Here is a 20,898-nt window from a genome sequence, read left to right as displayed (position 1 = left end):
GTACAGAAGACAATTGGGAAGAGAGAAGAGATGGCTCAGTTCTTCCTGAGGAGAGCATATAGGATAAGTTATGGTTTGCATAGAGGTAAAACATTTCTGGAATTATAGATCATGTTAGTGGGAAGATGTGTTTTGACTTAAAAATAAATGTTATCAAGAACTTACTAGGACTACATCTATTGATGTAGTCCTAATATTCATTAGGAGAGGGCAGGCAATGGAAATAGCAGGGGTGGACTGGAACCAGGTAGGAGTCAGGTGAACCTGGTTTGAATCCTGGTGCCACCACTTAAGTACTTTTGGTCAGTTGTCATGATTTTCACAGATTAATGTTTGTCTTTCATAGTGATGTTATAAGGATTAAAAGAAAGAAGTAATAAAAGGCTTCAGAGAGAAGATGATGCTCCTTTACCATTTGTAGGTAGAGAAATATTTCAGGCTGTTAGACTCTACTTACTAATTGTGAGTGTGAAGACTGACAAAACCTTTGTGTAATTGCTGCACTACAGTCAAGAGCAAGGAGTTTATATGCAGTGACTTCATTTGGAGAATCTTATAAATAATCAGTTTATTTAGAATATTTATGAGAGAAGATTTTTTAACCTGGAGGCTATTTCTTCTGTAGCACAGTAATGTTTTCAATTGCTTAAAATAGTTTTTAATATGCAGTTTAGAGAGTTGATTTTAAAAAAACTTTAATTTTACTTGCCATAACTGTTCTGCTTGCTAAATTGTTTATGGGGGAAAACTTGATTCTTTTTCATTAGCTGAATATTTTTAATTTTAAAACTGTTATATATATGTACATAGTAAGATTATTATAAAATTCTTTTAAATGCTGAATATCATGGATAATTAATTATACCAACATTCCTGAAATATGGAATATATAGAACTATAGTTTGGTTAATACCATTTTTTAAAAACAAAAATAAATGATTTTGTTGAGATGCTAAAAAACATGAAGGGTGATTTAGATATTTTTGTGTGTGAGAGAGAGAGAAAGCGAGAGTAGGTATTGTGCTTTTTCTATTTATTGAGAGGATTTTTTTCCCCTGCTATGTTTCAGAAAGCATTTGTACAAGTGGATATTGGTAACGTGAACTTAATTTTAACTGAATATATTTTTAAAAGTTAAAAACAATAGCCAAAGAAGGATTGGGAATCACTACAATTCTAAATACGGTGATCCACCCACCTAGGCCTCCCAAAGTGCTGGCATTACAGGCTTGAGGCATTGCGCCCGGCCAAGATATCTCTTCTTGATGGGGAAGATGGCATTGTATATTGAGATGATAATTGTTTTAGAATTGCTTCCCTCACTACTTTTTTCCCCGTTAGACTTAATTTTTTAAAAAGATATTGCCTGCACAAAAGGTAGCTATTACAAAAAAGACTGGAGTGTCAAAGGATTTCTTGGGCGCTCTGATCCATATGCCCTGGCACTGTCTCTCACAAGGCTTGCCCTCTTTGTGCAGTTGCCAAGTGCTTGCATAATTGTCTTGACAAATGGCATACTCATTAATATTGTGTTGGGCCTTTGCCAACCCATGGAAGCCATGTGCCCCGGGCAGTGAAATCCAGTGCCAAGCTCTTGCTGATGGTTATAAACCATGCCTTAACTACATTGTTGAGACCAATGATAGATAAGTAAATAGTCATTTGACCTAAAAATACTTACATTTATCCATGGAAGCCAAGCGCGTTTGTGAATGGTAAGGGGCTGCTGGGGTTCTGAGCTGTAGACACTCTGGTGTGCGGGAGCTGCATCTTCCTCCCTTGAGGGCTCCTCTTTTGTCACTTACTAGCTCCAGAATCAATCAGAAAAACATGCCCTGATGAACCATCACAGAAAAGAGGTTATTCACTTCTTCAAGGCTGTTAAAGTGCCCAGTCTAGAAGCAGTGTCATTGTATCAGGGTCTGCAATCATTTCTAGAATTAGGTACACCAAATTCTCTGAAAATTAATATTTGAGTCTAAATGGATGAAACTCAAGAAAAGGGTGTGAGATGCTCTCATTACAACTGTATATTAACATTTTCTCCTAGGCATTTCGTGTTACTTCAAATTAATGATTTCAAAATGCACTGTTCATTTGGCCTTATATTGGTTGAATGGTACTATGCAACTCGCTTTTCTTAAGCTCACTGGAAACAATTGTAGCAGTGTGGTATGAGAGCCATTCATTCATTTTTTTTCATTCATTCATTCATGGAAGAAGCAGTTTCTTTGGGCACTTACTTCCTGTGCCTGACCATCTTATAGAAACAATCAAATGAATGGCTCCTGCCCTCAAAGTCTTATTTTCTAGTGGGAGAGGTACACATGTCTGCAGGTAAGTACGGCCTGGGTCATTTGGCATGAAAAATGTATTTCCATTTTAAACATCCAGCTTATTTATAATGATTTCAACAAAGCTACTGGGAGATAGGTTTCCCCAGTGCCCAGTTAGTTCCAGAATTTGTAGACCCAGCATATTCTGTTCTTCTACACATCCAAGCTGGCTTCCTGGTGATTTTATTATTTGCGTATTACACAAAGTCCCTCTAAGACTAACCTCCAAGTATTCTCCAAGGTAGATATCTAGACAATGTGTGACCTTGTCCCTGATAATTGATTTCATTTGCATGTGAACTTTTAAAAATTTTTATCCTCCCTCTCAGAAAGAAGGTCTGGATAGGGTAACTGGGATCAGGAGCTGAGCTTGTACAGTTTAAAATTTATCATGTTATGTTAGTAGAAGGAGAATGTTCTGAATTTAGAAAAATCGATGCCAGTATTCAAGACATTTGTAGCAAAACAGACAAGATCAGGCTAGCGAATGCTTATATTACCTGAACCAACTAAGAGCACAGTTGAAACTTGGTCAGATAGGACAATGGTTTTAAAGTTTAATTTAAAATATAATGAATATCTATTTAGAATATTTGAAAATATTAATACATAAAATAGAAAATAAGTACCAGGGATAATTGCTATGAAATCTTTTGGCTAGTTCTTCTCATGGTTTCTAAATATCATATGCATGTGTTTATAGGTAGATATATATTTATAGAGTTAAGATCATATCATACATGTAATTTTATATCCTATTTATCATTTTATATAGTTATATCATCAAAACTCTTTGCAACCATTATATTTAATGACTGCATAATATTTTATTGTATGGTTCTCCGATAATTTGCTTAATCATTCCCTTGTTGTGGGACATTTATGTGGTGTATATATTTTTTCTATTATAAATAATACTGTAATGAAACTTCTTTGTGTTTAACTTCTGTCTTCATTTACATTATTTCCTCGTGATAAATTCCTGGAAGGGTAATTACCCTGTCAAAGGGTATGAACACTTTTAAGTCTCTTGATAGTGCTGAATTGCTTTCTAGAAATGTTGCGCCAATAACACCCTCATGAGGAATATAGGAAACTGCCTGCTTATAGCCCTTCTCTTTTTGTTCATACTAGTCAGCAGGAACCAACGCATTCTCTTGACTTGCCTTTGTATCAATAAAAGTGAATGGAAGTTGGCCATTTTCCCACCGTTATTTAGTAGAATAAAATGTGTAACTGTGTTGACTGAGCCAAGCTTCATTTTTTCTTGATAGAAATTGTGTGAGTATTGCATCTGGTGGTTATGGATTGTGCTTGAACACTTTTGTATAGTGGTGACCATATATAGGTTATGCTTGCTCACCATTGGCTATTTCCCTTAAGCTAATAATGCTTTAGGGAAATGATCAGTCCAGTACAATTTGTGTGCTGCTTAATGTTTTCTTTACACAGAAGAATGAGGGAGGTTGAAAGGACTGTTGAAACCATTATAAAACTCATTCATTCTAACAACAAACATTTATTCAGTATTTTACTAGTTGTTGTCACTGTGCCGCTTTATAGTGATAAAGCTTACAGCATTCTGCATGTGTCCAAAATGAAAAACAAGTGAAAGAATTCAAATGTGATCCATGACCATGTAACAGATGCTTCAGATACCTTTTGAAATGTTACTTCTTAGAGCAGTCTTGTAGAGAAGTGGACTTGACCACCATGCCCACTGTTCGGGCATTCCAGGCAGCTGTATCCCAATAGGAATGATAGAAATAATAATAATACTGATAATAGCTGCCATTTAGTGAGGACCTGTTATGTTCCTTCAAGATACTGTGTTATGTTTTTTACCTTCATTGTTATTTAATACTCTTACTGCCATTGCAAGGTATATGTTATTTTCACGTTGAGAAATACAGGGAAAGTAAGATTCAGAGAGAGAGAGCGAGAGTTCTCCTAGTTCATCCTTGTTGTCACAAATCACAGGATTTACTTCTATCTAAAGGCTGAATGATACTCTATTATATACATACATCACATTTTCTTTATGCACTCATCTGTTGATGGACAGTTAGGTTGATCCCATATCTTGGCCATTGTGAATAATGCTGCAGTGAACAAGGGGGTGCAGTGAACAAGGTGACATACAGATTTCATTTCCTATGTTATATACGCAGAAGTGGTATTGCTGGATCATATGGTAACAGTTCTATTTTTTAATTTTTTTGAACCTCCATACTATTTCCCGTATGTGGTTCTACTCATCTAAATTCCCACCAACAGTGTACAAAGGTTCCTTTTCCTCCACATCCCCACCTACACTTACCATTTCTCTTTTTGGTAATAGTCATTCTAAACAGGTGTGAAGTGGTATCTCATTGTGCTTTTGATTTTCATTTCTCTGATGACTAGTGATTTTGAGGATTTTTTTTCACATACCTGTTGGCCATTTATATGTCTTCTTTTGAGAAATGTTTATTCAGATCCTTTGCCCCTTTTCTTTTCTTTTTTTGTTGAGACGGAGTCTCTCTCTGTCGCCCGGGCTGGAGTGCAGGGTTGCGATCTCGGCTCACTGCAAGCTCCGCCTCCCGGGTTCACGCCATTCTCCTGCCTCAGCCTCCCGAGTACCTGGGACTACAGGCGCCCGCCACCTCGCCGGGCTAATTTTTCGTATTTTTTAGTAGAGACGGGGTTTCACCGTGTTAGCCAGGATGGTCTCCATCTCCTGCCCTTGTGATCCGCCCACCTTGGCCTTCCAAAGTGCTGGGATTACAGGCGTTAGCCACTTCGCCCGGCCCGTTTGCCCATTTTAAGTTATTTGCTTTCTTGCTGTTGAGTTGCGTGAGTTTCTTATATATTTTGGACATTAACTTTTTCCTGGATATATGGCTTGTAAATACTTTTTCCCATTCTGTGAGTTGTCTCTTCACTCTATTGAGTTTTTAAATAGTTATTTACTGCCCCTGCCAAAGAGGCAGGCTTCTTTGTTTTGTTCGACCTTACCGACCTTTCCTTCCATTCTTTTCTTTTTCTTCCTATTTCTGTTCTTCTGGCGTCTTCCACCCAGCGTCAGATGTAGTGCTAGATTCCGGGCATACAGTGATAAATATGAGAGAGAGAGTGGGGAGAAAGAGTATGTATATAGATTTGTGATTGTGTATTCTTCTCTCAAGAACCACACAGTCTAGTAGGAATACAGACAACAGCAGGTGGTAATAATACTGCATGCTAACCTTGCACATTGAGTGGTATTTGGGTTCAGTAAAGGCCCCTGTTTCCTTCTAGATGTCTTTTCCCCTGATTTCTGTGCTGTGGCACCCTTTATGTCCCCTCTGTCTTACTCCTTACATCCCCCTCCCTTCAATGTGATAAATTCCAAGTATTCTATCTTTTGCCCACTTCTATCTTGCTCTTAGCTTCCCATGGATTCTTATATATGCGTGTGATATTAACTCTTCCGTCTATGCAAATTACCTCCAAGGTCTACATTTCCAGGACTAATGTCTTACCTCCTTTCCAAACTATAATATAACTCGAATTGCCTTACAGAAATTGTAATGTGGCTATCTCATTCATACTGAACTTCCGTTTGTCCAAATCTGTTTCCCTCTACAAAAGATGATCTGAACAAACAACAAAAACCCATTCTGAGTTCTCTGTATCAGTGAATGACTTTATTAGTTCATCCGTTACCCGATCTCTTGAAATCTCTGGGTCACTTTTAACTCTGAATTCAGCTCATCTTATCTGTTAAACACTGAGCAATGAGTTAATTAGCTGATGAACATGATCTAGTGTAATCTTTTCATTATGAGATAGGTATTATTTTTCTCTCTTTTACAGATGAGGACCTTGAGGGCCAGAAAGGTTAAATAATGTTTCTAAGGATGATACACGGCAGCTAAGAGGTCAGCTTAGGATCAAACCAACATTGGTATCTCTGCGAAGTCTGGCCTGTTGCCCATTATACTGTATTTTCTCTTCTTATAGTTGGTCTGATTGTTTCTTTTGTACCAGTGCTAACATACTTCATGTCCACATTTGTATTCTTGCTCCTTTTTTGTGACTTTATAATCTACATATATTTGTGAGTAGGAAGATTTTATTAATAATGTGGAAAATTTTTTCAGTAGGTTAAGCTAAAACAGGGCTCAGCAAACTCTTTCTATAACAGACCAGCTAGTGAGTATTTAGGCTTTGTGGGCCACACAGTCTCTCTAGCAGCTATTCAATCTTACCTGGATAGCAGGAAAGCCACTGCAGATGTTAAATCAACAAATGGCTGTTGCTGTGTTCCAACAAGCTTTATTTGTAAAAACAGACTATGGGCAAGGCACAATGGCTTATGCTTGTAATCCCAGCACTTTGGGAGGCTGAGGTGGGCAGCTCACTTGAGCCGGGAGTTTGAGACCAGCCTGGGCAACATGGCGAAACTTCATCTCTACAAGAAATACAAAAGTTAGCCAGGTGTAGTGGCTTGGACCTGTAATCCTAGCTATCTCTGGGGCAGGCAGCCACTGGAGCCTGAGACAGGAGGATAACGTGAGTCTGGGAGGTCGCTGCTCCAGTAAGCCATGATCATCCCACTGCACTCCAGTCTGGGTGACAGAGTGAGACCCTGTCTCAAAAACAAACAAACAAAAAAAAGCCAAAGCCAAAAAAAAAACAAAAAAACAAAAAAAACCAAAACAGATGACTGTGGACAGATTTGACCCTTAGGTCTGTAGTTAAATACTTATTTCATTTTTACCATCTAAACTAATATATTTTATTGGATTTACTTATTCATGCATTTATGTATTTAAAAACACATTGATATGTAATCTCAATTAGATAAAATAGAAGTTAAGGGAGGTCATTGCAGAGATATCATTTGAACTTAACAATCTTGGACTTTTGATTGAGAAATAATACTTTTTTTTTTTTTTTTTTGGTCAGGCAGGGTCTCATTCTGTCACCCAAGCTGGAGTGCAGTGGTGCGATCCTGGTTCACTGAAGCCTGAACGCCTGGTTTCATGCAGTCCTCCTGCCTTAGCTCCCCAGTGGCTGGGACTGCAGGTGTGTGCCACCATACCCGGCTAATTTATTAAAGATTTTTTTTTTTTTTTCTAGAGACAGGGTCTTTCCATGTTGCCCAGGGTGCTCTCAAACTCCTGGGCGTAAGTGATTCTTTCGCCTTGGCTTTCCAGAGTGTTAGGATCATAGGCGTGAGCCACCATACCCTACTGAGAAATGCACTTGACCCCTGGACAACATGGGGGCTTTGGGGGCACTGATTACCCTCCCTCAGTCAGTTGAAAATTCTTGTATACCTTTTGACTTCCTCCAAACTTAACTACTAATAGTTAACTGGAGGCTTTACTGATAGCATAAACAGTTGATTAACACATATTTTATATGTTACAGGCATTATATACTGTATTTTTACAATAAACTAGAGAAAAGAAAATGTTATTAAGAAAATCATGAGGAGAGAAAATATATTTACTATTTATTAAGTGGAAGTAGATCATCCTAAAGATCTTCATTCTTATCTTCACGCTGAGTAGGCTGAGGAGGGAGAGGAGGGATTGGTCTTGCCTTCTCAGGGGTGGCAGAGGTAGAAGAGATAGAGGAGGTGGCAGGGGAGGCAGGAGGGGCAGTCACACTCAGTATAACTGTTTTTTTTTTTTTTTTTTTTTTTTTTTGAGGCAGAGTCTCGCTCTGTCGCCCAGGCTGGAGTGCAGTGGCCAGATCTCAGCTCACTGCAATCTCCGCCTCCCAGGTTCACGCCATTCTCCTGGCTCAGCCTCCCGAGTAGCTGGGACTACAGGCGCCCGCCACCTCGCCCGGCTAGTTTTTTGTATTTTTCAGTAGAGACGGGGTTTCACCGTGTTCGCCAGGATGATCTCGATCTCCTGACCTCGTGATCCGCCCGTCTCGGCCTCCCAAAGTGCTGGGATTACAGGCTTGAGCCACCACGCCCGGCCTCAGTGTATCTGTTATTGAAAAGAATCTGCATGTAAGTGGATCCTCACAGTTCAATCCATGTTGTTTGAGGGTCAGCTATATTTGAATTGCCAAGAATTCTGAACTGTGTCTCATGGCTACCTAGGCATATGAATTTATGCTAGTTACGTGATCTTTTTGAGCTTTATATTCTTTGTTGGTAAAGTGGTACGTACAATACCTACATCACGGAACTGTTGAAGGATCAAATGGAAGAACAATGTGTTAATAGAAGTATGAACGTCGTTGGTCTTATCCTCCTGGGTCTCTTATGTATTTCCAGATGATACATTTCTTATAGAGAAATTTGATAGAGGTGGGAGGAAAGGAAGTCACTCCTCAGTTAGAAGTGGGAAGGCTCTCCTAGTCATCCCTCTCTCTCTGTTAGAGATGGTAATAGAAAGGACAAATACTTTTCTGGGTGGGGTGAATGACAGTGAAGAATGTAAGCAGGGCTGAGCAGATAGATAGAAGGCCTGAAAACGAGGGCAAGAACCTCAAACTTTCATCGGGAAGCTGGGGGACTGCATGAGGAGAGCAAGGAAGGGACACGAGGCTGGGGCGCATCCCTGGGAATGGAACCTAAGTGTGGGTTTGGATGTGTGAAGAGCAGGAAACTGGGAAGGAAAGGCATCGACAGCAGCCCACAAATAACTGCATCAGAAGCGCCTTTCCCAGAACAATTCTGAACTTTGTCTAACAGCACATGCTTTTGGAAGGAAGAAAGGTTTTCTTGTGTTTTGGCAAAGGTGCTGAGTTAGGTAGCTAATAACCTAACAGTTTGATTTTGTGCTAAGATGTGTAAGGCTGCATATGTATATTTAAAATTCATATCCACTGCAGTGACAAGTCACTGAACACTAGATGGGAAGACATTTCCGTTGAAGCTCAGCCAAAAGCCCTTTTGCAACAACTCTGACAAAATAATGCCATAAGTGAATAAAACCGGAGAGTTCCTGGGTGTCTTTGAAAATGTCTCAAGTGATGACAGTCTCAGACAAAGGTGCTGGGCACGGCTTCTAAGAAGCAATCACACACAAGCACAGCCCTTCAGCTTGAAGCTAGATATCCTCAGTTCTAATCTGGAGTCAGGTGGATTGTGTTGTCCAGGGACAGACTGTGCCTTTGATAGTGACTTGGAACAATATAATTCTCTCCTAATGCAGCTTCATCTCATGAAGTTACATATTTTCTTGGTATGATTGCACAGCCCTTGCAGTAAAACAGCCACATAGTTGTATGCTTTAAAGTAGCCCAGTAGGGAATAATTCCACATTTTAGAAGATGGATTTTTGTAATTGAAGTTTGTGAACGTAAATTGTTTGTGAACATTGGGAAGTGACATCTCAAGACTCTCCTTATTGGGATCCCTGCGTGAGTTCATAGCTGGATTCTGTGGGAGTGGGAAGAAGACACTGTGTGAGTGGTCCACAGCCCTTTGGGGTCGTCCTATGGAACTCTTCCAGTAGCTTAGAGTTTCGCTGTTACACTTAGGTCTTTCTTACCTCATCCGTGACTTGAACCGCCTATACTAGATGACGGCTGAGGTGACTTTCAGCTGTAAAGTTTGGTGATTTTATTAAATTCTAGGCATTTAATTTACTTAAAAATCTAGGTCAGTGCTCTGTCTTCTGGCTGCTCTGTCACTCTCCCCCAACCAGTTTAGTCCTGTTTCTGGTTAATTGTGGGTGTGTAGTAGAAATTTGCTGTTTTGCCAAAGGTGTAATTGAGAAGGCGCCACAAAGGTATGAAGTTTAAGTGACCAGATGGGAGAAGACTTGCGTTTACAGCTGTCCATTGATATAGGCTATCATTTTGTATAACATTTCCTTAGATTTTCTATTTTATTTTAAAAATATTAAAGTTAACCACCATCTAAAGTGGTGTATTTTATTTTAAACTTTTAAAAAAATTAGTAATATCCCTTTGTGATCTAGTGAAGTAATCCAGAAGTTATGCTATGTCAGAGATAAAGAGAACTTCTAATGATTGGTAGAAATGTGAAGGATGGCTCTTCTAATCTCTTCTCTTCGACTCTCCTTCAGAGGCCTCTATCTAATCATTTACTTCCTTTATTAGTGGGACCCATAGTAGGGTCCAATTAAGTGCTATATTTTAGGGGATCCCTCTAAAGGTTTTTGGTTCTATAATGTGCAGGTTGTCACATTTAAAGTTTTTTTTCCACATCACAGGTTCAGGACATGATAACATAATAAACGAAGTTTTCTACAAAGCCAAGGACCTGAATGACAAAGGAAGGACAACTAGAGATTAGGGATCTAACAGTGACTTCCAAGAATCTTCTGATTTAGTGCATTAAGTATCACCCATCTGTCAGATTTCTTTAATTGGCTCTTTCAGCTGTGTGGAGGTCCTAGTGGGGGAGACATGCCAGTATGACAAGAGGGAGCTGGTGGGAGACACAGAGAACAGACTTGCTTTCCACAGAGTGACACCTGACTTGTGCTTTGCCTGTGTGCTCTTTCCAGACCCTGTGAAAAGTTTCTACAATGGTGGGCTCAGCTCTCAGGAGAGGTGCCCATGCATATGTCTACCTGGTGAGTAAAGCCAGTCACATCTCCAGGGGCCATCAGCACCAGGCCTGGGGATCGAGACCTGCTGCAGCAGAGTGTGCTGCCCAGAGAGCTCCAGGCAGTGTGGTGGAGCTGCTGGGCAAATCCTACCCTCAGGACGACTACAGCAACCTCACCCGGAAGGTCCTCACGAAAGTTGGCAGGAACCTGCACAACCAGCAGCATCACCCTCTGTGGCTGATCAAGGAGAGGGTGAAGGAGCACTTCTACAAGCAGTATGTGGGCCGCTTCGGGACCCCGTTGTTCTCGGTCCACGACAACCTTTCTCCAGTGGTCACGACCTGGCAGAACTTTGACAGCCTGCTCATCCCAGCTGACCACCCCAGCAGGAAGAAGGGGGACAACTATTACCTGAATCGGACTCACATGCTGAGAGCGCACACATCTGCACACCAGTGGGACTTACTGCACGCGGGGCTAGATGCCTTCCTGGTGGTGGGTGATGTCTACAGGCGTGACCAGATCGACTCCCAGCACTACCCTATTTTCCATCAACTGGAGGCCGTGCGGCTCTTCTCCAAACATGAGGTGAGTCTCGAGATGTTTCTCATTGCTAAAGGATGTCATAGACGTTTTATGTTGAGGTCACTAACATTTAGCTCAATGAGACTGTATAGTCATCCTTGCTTGCCTTATTTTGCCTTAGTGAATCATCCATACTTAATGACATCTTGTGTATAGGTGTGCCTTCGTATTTTTTGACTGATTTCTTGTGTGAGTAACTACAGAAATTGAAAAGCCTTAGTTTTCAGTTGTCTGTCCTTATCCTTTCTCTCAATACTGACCTGCCTTTCTCTGGGTTACTTCTTATGAATGGAGAATAGTCTGTGGCTCAAATTCACCTTTAATCCAGGATGGCTGAACGTGCAACTCGGAAACCTGTGGTCAGGTCATTCTTAGTTCTGTTAGGGGAAGTAAATTATATTTTCATGCTGTTAGAGAGAAATGAATTTCTTAGGTACCTTAGGGGCCTGATGATTTATTGGCTTGGACTGTAAACTGTGTCTTGTCCCCAGGCACTTTCCTCACCCTCCCTGGCTTTGCATGTTGCTGTGAGATGTCTTAATTGCTGTGGGATGTCTTAATTGCTGCTATTCTTGAAGTATATGTTAGGATGCATGGAGCCTTTTCCTAACTCCTTGCATCTGTTAGATGTTATCCTAATATGTTGTGTGCATCTTTTTTTTGGGTTTTTTTTTTCTTCAAATTATGAAACTCCTACAAGCTTGATTCCATTTCCTAAAAACTTACCATACCGCTTTTCCTTCACTCATGTTTTAAAAACCGTCTCTGTTTTTGTATAAGACACAGATGTGTTAAACTAACGCAGGGTGTATTTCATTTTACTTCTTAAACTAACACAGGGTGTATTTCATTTTACTTCCTTAGCAATGTCCCTTCCAGACATGTTCATTGGAACAGGAGGAATTATTATTGTCACAAAACTCTCTCCTGCCATGTAAGCTAAATGAGTTATTAATATGAAAACAAATAGTATAGCATCCTTAGGCTAATAGGTAGCCATTGTTTTGTTGTCTTCTATAAATCATATAGCAGGAGATAACTGAACAGGACTGCCCTCCCCTTCTCTTCTTTTTCTCTCTGTTTGCCTCTGGATGTGCTATTATTTTGTGACTGTGATAATACAGTAATAGGTTAGCCTTACACAGAAAGGCCATTCATGCTGGATCTCAGGGGATCTTACATGAGCATTCTCTCTACTTGGAATAGCTGACTATTTTCCAAGTTAGGAAAAATAATGATTAGTAAGGACATAGATTTATTAGGGAACTAAAATGAGATGAACAAAGACAGGTCAAAATCTGGGAAATATGTCCAAGTGAAAGGATGTCATTTAAAATTAATGTGCAAGAGGAGCTGTGGTGCCAGTAATATGACGTCCAAGTCACAGTAGCAGACAGGTGCTCAGCCCAGCTTACCTCATTAAAGAGATAAGAAAGGACCATGCGCCCTGATTTGTAAGCCTGCATGCCATGAAAGAGGCAATGAAGGCCGCCAGGCACTTCTAGCATTTTAATGGAGGGAAAATCAAGGCTGCCACAGAAGATGGGAAGTAGGAAGTGGATAGGAAATTAGCCTTCACCTTGTTTCATATTTGTTTTGGGTCCAGTCCAATTTTAGCACAAATTACTAATCTAAACTGATAATGCTACTGTATATTCTGCATATAGTTAAAAATTTATGCTCATGTATATGTATGTATGTAATCTTCTTATATAAGGTGCATCTGTGTTCATTGCTTCATTTACTCCTCTTAATAAAAACCTCGCAAGGTAGATCATTTTGACTTCAGCCATGAGGAATGAGGTCCCAAAAGGTTTAGTGACTTACCCAAAGTTGCTGCAGCAGTTAGTAACATGGCAAAAGCTGGAATTCAGCTCTTCTGAATTCATTGCCTATTTTTCTGTATTCTGCTTTTTTTCATGACACTCCTTTGTATGTGGGATCTGCTAATGACCCAAAGGGGAGTTTTGGTTCCAAGAATGGTATGGAGAGTGGAGTCAGAAGGTTGTGGTATTTTCTGAATTCCTAACCTCAACTAAAATGTTGGTACTAATTCTGACCTAATCTTCACTCTAAACAAATTGTTTTTTCCTCTTTCAGTTTATTCCCCTGTGAATAGGAGTTTTAGACTTAATAATTTTACAGAGACAATTTTAAACATTTTATTGTTATCTTTTAAGGTATTTTTTATCAGGAGAACCCGCTGGTTACGTGGGTTCTTTTCTATTTCCTAAATGTCTCAGCTGGTTTGAGAAATAAAGGGAAAGAGCACAAGAGAGAAATTTAAAGCTGGGTGTTTGGGGGAGACATCACATGTCGGCAGGATCCCTGATGTTCCCGGAGCGTTAAACCAGCAAGTTTTTATTAGTGATTTTCAAAAGGAGAGGGAGTGTACGAATAGGGTGTGGGTCACAGAGATCACATGCTTCACAAGGTAATAAAGTATCACAAAGCAAGTGGAGGCAGGGTGAGATCACAGGACCATAGGATGGAGCGAAATTAAAATTGCTAATGAAGTTTCCGTATTATCATTGATAACATCTAATAAGGACACAGGGTTTGAGAGCAGATAACCTGTCTGACTACAATTTATTAGGTGGGAATTTTCCTCGTCCTAGTAAGCCTGGGAGCCCTACAGAAGACCAGGGGCTTATTTCATCCCTTCAGCTTCGACCATAAAAGACAGCATGCCTTAAAGGGGCCGTCTATAAACCTACCCTCAGGGCGCATTCTCTTTCTCAGGGATGTTCCTTGCTAAGAAAAAGAATTCAGTGATATTTCTCCTATTTGCTTTGGAAAGAGGAGAAATATGGCTCTGTTTATCCAGCTCACTGGCGGTCAGAAGTCTTATTGCTGTTATCCTGTTCTTTTTTCAAGATGCCCAGATTTCATATTGTTCAAACACACATGCTCTACAAACAATTTGTGCAGTTGATGCAATCATCACAGGGTCCTGAGGCGACTTATATCCTCCTCAGTTTACGAAGAAGATGACAGGATTAGGAGATTAAAGTAAAGACAGGCATAGGAAATCACAAGGGTATGGATTGGGGAAGTGATAAGTGTCCATCAAATCTTCACAATTTATGTTCAGAGATTGCAGTAAAGACAGGCATAAGAAATTATAAAAGTATTAATTTGGGGAACTAATAAATGTCCATGAAACCTTCACAATTTACGTTCCTCTGCCGCGGCTTCAGCCGGTCCCTCCGTTCAGGGTCCCTGACTTCCCACAACAATTTTTGTTGTTTGATCTTTGTAATTATTACTTTCATCACTATAATGTGTATTTCAGCAGGAAGAAAAGTAAATACAGAGGGGCAGGGTAAAAAAAACCAAAAACCAATGATAAGTATAGAAATGGATGAATCACAATAATCTATACACTTAGCTATTAATTGTGGGAAAAAACCTTTTGTGTTTTGAAAAATGCTAAAATGAAAACTCTAGTGAACAGTAATAAATTGGAGGGAGTAATCAATAGATATTGAAAGTCTGCTAAGGCTCTTGTCATATTTGGGGATAGGTTAAAATTACTGAGTAACTTCAGACTTTGTTGGAAAAAAATTAGATTACAGTACAATGTATGCATTGCAAACAGAGTAGGAAAGGAGGAATGTAGAGCATAATCTCAATTAAACAGACATTAGGAAAAAGGAATGAAAAAAAGTATGGTAAATAGAAACGCCAAATTAAGGATGTAGATATAAGTCCAAATACATCAGTATTCATGAATTTAAATGGGTTAAACTTACTACTTTAAGACACACATTATCAGATTGGATATTTTTCAGTTAGAGAAACCTGAAACAAAACCAAACCAGAGGCTGAAAATAAGGGGCAGGAAAAAGATATATCAAGCAAATAGTTACCAAAAGAAAGTTGGTACAGCAATATTAATATTATGTAAAATAGAATTTTTGAAAAAGTGATAAACAGTAACAGAGAGGGATAATTCCTCAATCAGGAAACTTTGTGAATTAAGAATTTTTATGTATTCAACATCATAGGCTTAGTACATAAAGCAAAACTGAAGAATTAAAAGTTAAGTTTGACAAATTTATAACCATGTTAGAAGATTTTAAGTGACCTCAGTCAGAAACCAATGGGTTATGAAAATAAAACGTGTAAAGATACAGACAATCGGAAAAGATGGTTGACAAGCTTGATTTATATTTATTTTTAAAATTTGGTTGCCATAAACATATATACACACACATACACAATTATATATGTATATGTGTATAAACACACATGCAGACCTATGCACACACATGGAGTTTTATATGCAAATGTCAGAACTGTATAGTCATATGGATTTCTAAAAATTACTTATGCATTACTAATTGAGAGTCAAAGTCTAAACAAATGTCAAAGAATCAACAACAGAAATAGAACTTTGCCTTCCTGACTTCAATGTAGTTTATGTAGAAAGCAATAAGAAAGTATAGTAAAAATGTTTCATATTCTCAGAAATTTAAAAATATACAAGTATAGATTCATGGGTTAAAGAGAAATATTAGCAATAAATTGCAAATTACTTATCATGGATGAGCAATGAAAATACTTTGAACTGCTCCAATGTGGGGAACCATAGTCACTTCCTTATGGAGAAACTTGACATTCCCCACCTAAGCCATAAGATCACAGTTAACATTAGAAAAACAAAACTGATGGTGTTAACTAAAAGGGTATTTGTCGTCCCTTTAACTTTAGATAAGTTTATTTTAAAAATTGAAAATGGAAACCATCAAATTAAGTGTTCAATTTATGATGCTAAAAATGACTTTGTTACAAAAAATGTGGAAGGGAGGTGGGTGTATAGTTTTTGAATATCCCCAAATCTTACCAAATTGATAGAGCAACTAGAATAGCAAAACCAAAAACCACAGACAACATCTATGGCACAACTAGGTGACAAGTTCTCCCTAAATCCTCACAAATGCATGGGAAGTCACAACGAACAGCTAGGTCTGCCCTGTATCAGAAACAGGTCATATAGGGACACAGCGGTACCTGAGAGAAAAGGAGAGCTTCCTTAGGGGTCTCTCGGAGAACAAAATTCCCACAATTAGATTTACTGGAGAGATTCCAGTATCACTGTTCATCAGTGACTACTAACGTCACAAACAGAGGGGCAACCACACTTAACGAGTCTCCTGAAGGAAGGAAACAGTACCAACTATACAGTCTCCCCCAAAATGTTGGACTTGAGTCTGATGAACTCTCTAGACCCAACTACCATATTTGTAGGACATCTTCAGGCTGTGCGAAATTGTGTAGTGGGTCTGTTGGAGATGTGATCTGCAGAATGAAATAAATAGAGGACCCAAAAGTAAGTGCTAGGAAACGTTTAACCAATGCTAAGGGTTTAGAAATGTTTACGCCATTGTATTCAAGCACATTATTAGTGGACTTCTTTTGTTGAACAGTGTGTGGATGGGTTCAAGTGTCCTTAAATACTCTTGATGAGTTGAGTGTGCCTAGTCTATGTAGTAGCAGTAGGCCCATGTATCCGTTTGTGATCCATGGGAAATCTAAAACTATTCCTTTATTGTGGCTTGAGAAGCACTGCTCTATGGGATAAATGACCCAATTTCTTCAAACAGTTGCAAGAAAAATAAAAGGGGATGGAAATGATACCCGTAGATTAAAAGAAAGATCAATCAGTCACAATGTGTAGATCCTATCTATTTTTAAAGAAAAAAAAACCCATGACATTTGAGACTGCTGGAAATTTGAGCACTAACTGAATATTTGAAATTGAGTTCTTTTTTCTTTTTATTTTTTAGGTGTGATAAATGGTATTGTATTTTTATGAAGTCATTTTCTTTTAGAGATACATATTGAAAGACCTAAGGGCAAAATGATCTGATGTCTGTGATGTTGTTCAAAATAATGTGGGAAGGTGGATTAGGCATTTGGAGATAGACGTAAGAGGATTAATCATTGTTAATTATTGAAACTGGGCGTTGGATGCAGAGAAATCATCATGCCTTCTATTTGTGCATACATTTGAAAATTTCCAAATAAAAGGCTAAGGGAAAAGACTGAAGGAAAACACTGGGATCCATCAGTCAGTCAAAAACACTGGCCGAGTATGTACTGTGATTCAAGACTGTAAGAAGATATCAGACAGTCATGAGATTGTCTCTGCTTTCATGGGGGAAGACAACTATTAATATAAAAAAAGAATGCAGGATAAATTAAAGATAAAAGCATACATTACATGTAATAGAAAACTGAAAGCAATTAACTCTAAAATTAATAGCCTTTCCTCGATCAGCCTCAGATGATTTTACACAAGTTTTTACCAAATCATGAATTACTTGTACAATCGGTTTCAGAGCATAGAAAAAGAGAGTTCTATCAAGCTCATTTTATGAGGTTAGACATGTTAATATCCCAACTAGATAAGAAAGAAAACTTTTGAAGTTTCATTGTTATGAACGTAGATTATTCTTTTTTAATGAACAGATATAGAATTATTAAATGAAATATTTGAAAATTCAATTCATTGATTTATTGTATCCTACCACATTATTATTGTACATACATTACATTGTACTGTATTAACTGATACAAGGAGAAAAAGCATGTGACCATCTCAATAGATGTGGAAAAATACTTTGCATTTAATGTCTCATGACATTGAAAAAGCATTTGATGACATTAATGACTCATGATAAAAACTTTTAGCAAATTAGAAATAGAAGGAAACTTCCTTGACTTTATAAATGAAATCCATGAAGCACTTACAGCAAACATAATTAATGGTGAATCATTCTAAACATTTCTATCCAAATTAGGCACAATTCAGGATTCCTTGCTATTACTGTTCGTCATTATGTGGTAAATGCTAGCTTATGCAGTAAGCCAGAAAGAGAAATAGAAGGCATAAGCATTGGAAAACATAGATAAAACTGCTTTATTTGTAGATGATTTAATGGTTTACCTAGAAAAAAATAGAATATACAGATCGACTATTAGAACTAATAAGACAATTCAACAAAGTTGTTGGATTCAAGGACAATATAGAATAATTAATGTTTTTATCCATAAGTAAGAACCAATTAGAAAATGTAATAACACATTTTATTTGTAGTGTCAACTAAAATATTTCAGTACCTAGGTATAAATCTTGCATCAGATGTTTGAGATATTTATGGATAAATTTATTAAATATTGTTAAAAGACACAGAAGAACACAAGGAGAGATTTACCATATTTGTCGATTCATAGATAGGAAAACAATATCATGAAGATGACAATTCAGGCAAAATTAATATACAAATCCAGCACACATCCAACCAAAAGTTACACTGGATATTTTGGAAAAATTGAGGGACTAATCTTAAAATTTATAGAAAGAGCCTCAGGTATTAAGACTTATACTTGTGTAGTTGCAAAGATAATTTAGTAATGGCACAAGGTTAATTGGGTAGAGAACGTTGAAACAGCTCTACTTCATATTTGAGAACTTATAAAATATAAGTGATATTACATAAGTGGGAGGTGATGGGTTCTACATTAATTGTTCTGAGACAGTCATCTCTATAGGAAAACAATGGATCTCTACTTCACATTAAATCCATCAAATGGATGGATTAATAATTCATTTGTGAAAAATCTTTAAAACTTTCAGAAGAAAATATAGGAGATTATCATTTTGACTTTGATAGAATATAATATCATAAACATCAGAATTCTTAAACAAGAAAAATCCTTAAGGGAAAGAAGTGCTAAAGTTGGCTACATTGTGTTAAAACAGCTGCCTAATAAAAGTCTCCATAATCAAAGTTATGAGACATTTCTACGTGCCGGGTGGAGATGTTTGTTATGTTGTCAGACATTTTCCTACTGGATTCTTTTTTTCATCCTGAGACCTTCTTTTACATGATCACTACCAATCTTCTGTCAAACTTTTGACACTGTTCTCTCTTCTGAAAATGCGTGTAGGTGATGAGCACACATGTCTGTGCTTTTACTGTTCTTTAAACATGTCATACTCGTATACTTTTATGTGTATGATTTATTGTGTAAGAAGAAGGCACATGACTGGCTGATAAACAAGGACCAGCTTTATCAATAAACAAGAAAATGCAAATTAAAACAACCAAATATTATTTCAAACTCAGCAGATTAGCAAAATGTAATACTCCTTACAATACCAAAGGCCTAGAGGAACTGCCCATCTTATACCCATCTCTTGGGAGTGTATATAGTTACTGTCACTTTGGAGGGTAATCTGGTAGCTTCCAAGGAAAACAAAAATTGTATGCTATGTGATTTGGCATTTTTTCTTTAAGTGTTAGAAAGTCTCAAATACCCATCAAGAGGAGCAAGGATAAATAAAATGGGCTCTGTTTTTATACTGAATACTTTCTAGCAGTTAACGTAAACAGTCTAGAGGTACTTGTGTCAACATGAATGGGTTTTAATGCAATCTTGAAGGAAACAAGTACACCATGAGTGGTACTAAACTATCCTACCTTTTAAAATGGATATTCAAAATGCACCCGACAACAAAAACATGCCTGACAACGTGTGTTCTTATGGACTTGCTTATATTCTTTCTCTGTCTGTCTTTGTCTGTTTCTCTTTTTCACACACACAAACACAATGTTTCTTTAATCCAGCTAGATAAACATAAAAGTAGATGTGAAAAAATATATGGGAATAATAAATACCAAAATCAAGGTAGTGATTATTTATGATGTGGAAGGAGGGTGAATGAGATCAGGCATCATATCATTCTTTGCAAATGATGCAATATTTTGTAATTTTTAGGAGCATAGAAGAATTTTGAGACTTACATGTTTGAGAACCACTGTACTATAGCTTCAAAACGAAATTTTTACAGAACACTTGAGACATTTAGTTTGCAGAGAATGGTGGATTTCAAGTATTTGACAGGCCCACCAGTGGAAGCTCACACAAATCCTGTGTCTATTTAATCTGATTAAAAATATCAATTGAAACATGCATGTGTGGACCAGTGCTCAGAGAAGTTCCGTTTTCCCACTCTCCCTGGCAGCGCCTTGTCCTATTTCACCAGATGCGCACTCGTGTGTGGGCCCTGAGGATGGACAGAGGAGTCGTGTGAGAGACAGGCATTCTGCAGGTTGTTCTCCAGTCTTGGCTGTGGAGGCTTTGCCTCCTTATTTTGTCTTCATTCCCCTTTGATAACATCCTCTGGGTCCGTTTCTTCCAGGATTTTTCTGTTGTGTACACGCATATGCAGGCAATACTTCCTCTTGAATTTAAGGTGATTCATAATGAGCCTTCTTTCCTTCTAGATTCTGTCTTCATTATTATTTTTTTAAAAAAATTCTAAATGCCTCTTTTCTTAAATTTTATATAAGAATGTTTGTACCTGTTTCTTGTCCTTGCTAGTAGTTCTCAAACTTGAGTGTATTCACCAGTCTTGGTCCATGACCAAGTTTTTGTTCATTTTACAG

The 20,898-nt window shown here is 38.0% G+C and overlaps 1 protein-coding gene across 6 annotated transcripts in view; it reads left to right on the top strand.

The window, feature by feature from the left end:
- The window catches only part of FARS2 (phenylalanyl-tRNA synthetase 2, mitochondrial), a 521,198-nt gene that overhangs the window by 109,269 nt on the left and 391,031 nt on the right, over positions 1–20,898 (top strand). For all 6 annotated transcript variants that reach the window (XM_026456814.2, XM_023221126.3, XM_023221130.3 and 3 more), the window contains one exon: positions 10,808–11,440. In XM_026456814.2, the coding sequence (XP_026312599.1) occupies positions 10,829–11,440 (612 nt within the window). In that variant the 5' untranslated portion in view covers positions 10,808–10,828. The remainder of the gene's footprint in view (positions 1–10,807; positions 11,441–20,898) is intronic.

Source organism: Piliocolobus tephrosceles, chromosome 5 (assembly GCF_002776525.5).
Source record: "Piliocolobus tephrosceles isolate RC106 chromosome 5, ASM277652v3, whole genome shotgun sequence".
NCBI classification, from domain to species: Eukaryota; Metazoa; Chordata; class Mammalia; order Primates; family Cercopithecidae; genus Piliocolobus; species Piliocolobus tephrosceles.
Note: the sequence above shows the minus strand (reverse complement) of the source record. Positions and strands in the feature narration are given on the sequence as shown.